Source organism: Gallus gallus, chromosome 1 (genome assembly GCF_016699485.2).
Source record: "Gallus gallus isolate bGalGal1 chromosome 1, bGalGal1.mat.broiler.GRCg7b, whole genome shotgun sequence".
In the NCBI taxonomy this organism is placed as follows: domain Eukaryota; kingdom Metazoa; phylum Chordata; class Aves; order Galliformes; family Phasianidae; genus Gallus; species Gallus gallus.
In genome coordinates this window covers 82,266,045-82,272,044 of record NC_052532.1, presented here as the reverse complement: position 1 = coordinate 82,272,044, position 6,000 = coordinate 82,266,045, and the positions used below count along the sequence as shown (strand labels likewise).

At 50.9% G+C, this 6,000-nt stretch overlaps 1 protein-coding gene across 7 annotated transcripts in view; it reads right to left on the bottom strand.

Moving 5' to 3' along the window:
* Positions 1 to 6,000, bottom strand: part of LSAMP (limbic system-associated membrane protein) — a 965,359-nt gene continuing 959,359 nt past the window's right edge. For all 7 annotated transcript variants that reach the window (XM_025143740.3, XM_025143780.3, XM_025143807.2 and 4 more), the window contains one exon: positions 1 to 4,368. In XM_025143740.3, coding sequence (XP_024999508.1) covers positions 4,271 to 4,368 — 98 coding nt within the window. In that variant the 3' untranslated portion in view covers positions 1 to 4,270. The remainder of the gene's footprint in view (positions 4,369 to 6,000) is intronic.

Below are 6,000 nucleotides of genomic sequence, written 5' to 3'. Positions count from 1 at the left end.
GAAAAGAGAAAGAGGCTTTAATGGTGTGACACAGCTCTTTGTAGCAGGAGTCATGCAGTTTAAAATAAAACATCTTCTGGGCATCCCACTGGAAATGAAGCCACTCTATGACCAGTGATGAGAGAGAGGCACAGTCTGCCCGTTGGTGTGCCTGGGAGCTCTGTGCATGGGTGATGGGCAGCAGTCATCCTTACCCATTCCCACTGCCATCACACCTTGGAAATTACCATCCAGTTTCACCTCTGCTTCCCTGCCTGACATTCTGCTCTTTCCATGGGACAGTTTGCTTCTAGCATCCCTAGCTCAAGAAGTTCTGGAGCCAGAGAAGCGGTGAGATCATGCAGCAGGAGGAGAGAGAGGGGGAGGTTCCGCCACCACCTCCTCCACGGGACTGTCACTGTTGCTACATCACATCAAGCACCATGATGGTGCGGGTGACCGGTCAGTGTGCTTGGATCAGAGGTGTGGGAGGAGGAGAGTTGCTATCCTTGCCCATGATCTCCATCATTAGGGGAGGAAGAAGATGTAGCACAAGATGGAGCTGAACAATGGCAGGCTGAGGAGGACTCAAATGCAGCTCCTCTGACTTCCCAAATCCTCTTTCCAAAATGCTCTTGAATCCTCAGAACTCGCTGTTGCTCCCCCAAGATCCCTTCCGGACGTGCAGCTCCCATTCAGATGATGGCATGACTAACTTGATCTGTGCTGGGGACTTGGACATTGCAAATGAGGTTGCTCAGCCAGGTGGTTGGGGGCATGGCCAGGATGCACCCGGAGCTAAGGATCACTGGTGGTATTCAGGCTTTCTTTGACCAAGAGGGGAGCAGGCAGCAGTACATGAGGTCTGCCTAAGCAGCGACAGTCAGTGGCGTAAGAAAGTTGTGCAGACAAAGACCAACTCTCAACACAATGCATGTCACCAATGAAATCTTCATGAATGGCACGTTAACATGCACTCAGTGCTAGCATGAGGCGACACAACGTCACTGGTGAAGAGAGGAGGAAAGGGGGGGGGGAGGGTGCATCACTGAGCAACGTACCCACCAGCTGCCGGGCTGGAAATGAACAAAAATGAGCACAAGTGTCATGGTACAGGTGTCAGCTGCAGAGTCCCATACTGCCTGCTTCGCCTGCCACCCAGCAGACGTGCCAAGCAACGCTGTCGTAGGGCTGGGGTAGCACTCCCGCTGCCCAGCTCCTTCCAGAAAGACTTGCCTCCACCCTCCGCTTGGCCATCCAAAAGGGTTTGAAATCTGCTAGCAAGTACGGGGCCATATATTAAATCTAAGTCTTTGTTCCTCTGCTTGGACATTACCAGACATTTCATGTAACTCTTGGAATATTTACAAACCGGTAGAAGAAATACATTTTTTTTTTATTTTTTATTTTTATTTTTTTTCATTTCGTTCGCTTCTTTTTATAACACTAAATGTTAAATCTCCATCGACCAAACACAATGACACTGACAAGCTCAAGGAACTGGTGTCCTGTTCCAAACCCCCCCTCTCCAGTCCCGAGGCAGACAAGAGGCAGGGGGAGGCAAGAGCACAGCTATCTGCAGGGGATGGGGAGGCAGGAATTTGAATGCGGAGAAAGAGAGCTCCAGAGGAAAGGGCCTGAGATATGGCCAAAGGGCAAGGAAGGGAGAGCAGCTGACCTTGTGTTTCCCATATTCATCTGAGCTCTTGTCTTGGCAGATGCTCTGCGTAATTCCTGCTAGAGCTCAGGGGGAGTGGGGTGCCTGCAGCACCCATGGGGCACACCTGGGGTAGATGTGCTGTAAGCCTGCCTCACAGCCACGCAAGCAGGACACAGATCTGTGCACATCCTGCAGGAAAGACCAGAAGCCAGCATCGAGGTTGTGGCCGTTTCCTCCAGTGAAGAAGCAGATGGCTCCAGGAATTGGGTGTCCTGCTTTTAGTAACATGTTTGTCTTTAAACCAAAAGCCTCTGTGCTTTCTTCAAAAAATAATAATAATCCCCTCAAAACTCTTCAAAACACTCAAACCCATGAGGACATAGCACGCGAGCACCACCCCAGCAGGGCTCTGACCTGTGCAAGACACAATACAGGACAGACCTCACAGTGACCAACAGGCTGCCATGGAAGAGAACCTCAACCTAAACAAGAAGGACTTAACCCAGACCCGAGGGGTAGCCTGGTGACAGCAGATCCAGGGGGAGCCAGACATGCTGGCTATGTGGAGTCTTCCCAGCCCCAGATTTGGGAGCAGCATCAGCCTGCAGCTGCAGGGTCAGCCCGCAGAGGACAAGGAGCCTTTGCTGCAGCAGGAAATCTGGAGCTGTGCCCAACGTGCTGAGTGACGCAGATCTCCTGAAACGCAGACACAGTGACATGGGCATACAAATGCTCCAAGGGATATGGGACACGATGGCACCAAGGCCCAGAGACTGAGCATAATATAACACCACTCAAGCCCACAGCAGGCCTACAGCAAGTCTGTCGCCACCCAGCCCTCAGCCTTTCTCATTTCCTCACTACCCTGGCTGCCTGCTGAATTGCCTGCTGGCTGCTGCCCCAGCAGCTGAGCCTGGCAGCCAGGAGGAAGGCACCAGGCCTTGGGGTGTGCAAGTTGCTGGGCACGATACTGCTATGCCCACTCATAGGCAAAAGAGGGAAAAGCCAGCTTGCAGGCGCTTAGAGGCCTGGCAGTGCCAAGCACCTGCATGGCATTTCCAGGGGATGTGTCTGGAAGCAACAGCCCTCTCCAGTAGGCCCAGCACCCTGCAGACAGGAAAAGGGAAGAGTGTACCCTACTTCTTCGCCGTACCTCTTGAAGCCCCTTCTGGCTAAGCCCAGAATTTTGGATCTGATATTTACTTTTATTCTTACATTCACAGGTCCTGGACATTTTCTGACCCAATTTGTTTCACACGTGTAAGCTGCAAAGTGAGCTTCATCCTGGCAGCGGTGTAAAACACACAGTAAGACAACAACAGAAGGGGGGGGCACTGGTTCTATTTAGGAACGATCACACTGTGGGGTTCACACCCACATGAGCTGCTCTGCCGGTACGTAAAGGCTGAGAGCCAGACGGATGTGGGTGGCAGGGAAAAAAGGGTGAAGAAAGGATGCAGAATGACTCCTGCTGTCAAGGTGGCCAGGCACTACGGAGAGGGGCTACCACAGGGCCCCGAGCTGCAGCTGCTCCTCTCTCCTCAGTCCTCTTCTCAGCCCGAGAGATCTCTCAGCGTGTGGTCTCACACTGACAAGGCAGGACATTATCTACAGTGGGATGGGCGTTATGTACACATGGACTGTTCCTTCGGCATGCTTAGAGAGAGCAGGAGAAAGAGAGAAAGAGAAGACAGAGCACAAGGGCCACACACACACGCATGCACGCACGCACGCAGGCACACACTGCAGAAAGACACTTGGCCACACTGAGGGGGAGAGGGAGAGAATCAAAAAAAGCAAATAAAAGAGCAGGCTGGGTTGGAGGGACACAGCTTTCCTTCAGGCCAGAGCGGGATGTTGCGTGAGGGAGGGTGCAGGACAGAAGGCGTTTAGCAAAGTGCACAGGAGCATGGGATGATGATGCGAAGAGAGGAAGGGGTTCTTCACAGGACACCAGTGTGTGGAGAGCTTTGATAACTTGCTCTGTTCATTATTATTTTTTTTCCTTTTTTTTTTTTTTTTTTTTTTCCCAAAAGTATGAAGTGCCTGAGCATCGGCTCACAAAAAAAAAAAAAAAAAAAAAACGACCAAGGGCATCCAAAAAGTTAAGTGGCTATAGACACCGAAGCAAAGACCTCTTTCAGCGAAAGAAAGAAAGAGGAGGGAGGGAGGGAGGCAGGTGAGGAGTATGGAAAACAGCGAGGAGGAGAGAAAAGAAAAGGGCTCTTCGATTCGATTCGCTCAGCGGGTGTCATCGGCGCGGCTGCAGCGCGGCATCCTCTGGCTCCATGGGCGCTGCGGGTGCCCCGTTTGCCCCTCGCCTTGTGAGGTCGGTGCTGTGACGGCCGGCGGTCGGAAATCAGGTAAGTGGTGCTGAGTGGTCCTGCTGTGATTTTTCCTCTCCCCCCTCTTTGCTCCTGAACAGGCAGAAGTTGCTGTGATAGAAACGGTCCTCTCGCTTCTTCTCTCTCCCCCTCTTTTTTCTCTCTCTCCTCTCTTCGCTCTGTCTCCTGTATAATGCATTTTGTTTTGTGTGTTGTCGTCGTCGTCGTCGTCGTCGTTGTCGTGTTGGTATTTTTTTTTTTTAATTATTATTATTATTATTATTATTATTCTTAATTTTGACTTGTATTAACACTTGCTGAGTAGGCAGAGCAGGGACGCTGCCAACAGCCACAGTGGGACGGCCAAGCTCACGGAGCCATTGTCTACTCTCCCCGTGCCGGGTCCTGCAGGGTGCGAGAAGGGAAGAGAAAAGAGGACAACGTCACACTTGGCTTGGGGACACAGGGCTCCAGCATGGCACAACTCCGACACTCTCTCCCTGTGTGACACCCAGCCTGCAGGAACGGGGCTTGGAGTGAGCAGAAGGCTTCAACCCAAGGCCACCAGCACCTCTTGAACCTTCACAACGTGGCATCCCCTGCTCTGTCCCCACCCTCACGGGTGTAATTGTGCATGCTGGTAAGTGCTGGTGTTCAAGGCCGGACTGGATGGGGCCCTGGGCAGCCCGATCCAGTGGGAGGTGTCCCTTCCCATAGCAGGGGCCTGGAATGGGATGGGCATTAAGATCCCTTTCACCTCATCATTCTATCATTCTATGCTTTTATAATCTTTCTGTGATTCTATGATTCTATCATCTTTCTGTGATTCTTTGGCAGCAAGACACCAGCTCCGCAGGGGCTGATGCATCATACTGGTCCAACCAGTCAAGCCCCCATCCCAAGGACTTCCCCATCACCATTCCTTACTCAGGGTGGAGGAGGGCATGGCACCTAAGGGGCAAAATCAGGATTTTTGGCAAGGGTGGAGAACGAATCTTTGTGTGTGCACATGGGTCTGCCAGAGGGGGCAGGGAAGAGAGCTCTGCTGCAGCAACAAATAACACAGGCTTGCTCCAGGAATATTAAGTGCAAACGCTCCTGACATCTTCTCATCCATCCTCTCCTTGCTGGGTTTCCTTTTCTGGATGACTTTAAAGGCAGCGCTGCTGTTTTAAATTCACCCTGCAATGACAAGCCTCGGCAGCCTCTTCTTTATAGCGACGCAGCGCTGTGTGCACGGCTGTGGTTTCACAAAGGCGTGCTCGTCATCATTTGTATGTGCGTATATATATGTGTGTGTGTGTGTGTGCGCGTACATGTATGCATGCACTGTGTTTCACACAATAAGATTCCAAAGCGTGGAGGTGGATTTGAGTCTATGTAAAGACTGATCCCGCTGTGGAGGAAGATATCCTTACTGGCAAGAAGAGCCGTTTCTAACGGAGGGGTGCAAAAATAAATAATTAAGTAAATAAATATTGAAGAGCCCCCTGCTCAGAAGAGCCCCACGTAGGCCAAATGTTCCATCTCAGCCTGCGGTCTGATGAAGAGCTCCTCTCTGCTGCAGCACAGGTAGCAGCTGAGGTCGGTCTGATGACAACTGGGCAGCCCCTTCCACCAAGGGCGTTCCCCAGAGCCTATAAATTCTGTGGCACTTGCAACTGTTGCATTTCTTTCTAAGGTAGCCTTTCACATTCTAGATCAGCTGTGCCCCAGTTCTATCCTTTCATCGTTAGGTAGGAATGTGTTGAATTACGTGTAAAATTTGTATTCTATCTATGGCTTCTTTTTTCTTTCTTTTTCTTTTTCTTTTTTTTTTTTTTTTTTTTTTCAGGTATTCCCTGCTCATTTGCAGCTTGTCACACAAAACCTACAACATTGTTTCCCCCCTTGGTTTAGATGATAGGATCTTATTTCCCCCCTGAACTCAGAAATGAGCTCAGCTGCTGCACTTACCTGACCCTGCGTGTCAGAGACTGCACCTTTCTTGGTCAAATAACTTGGGAGGAATGACTTTCTGGGACTGTTTGTACTGCA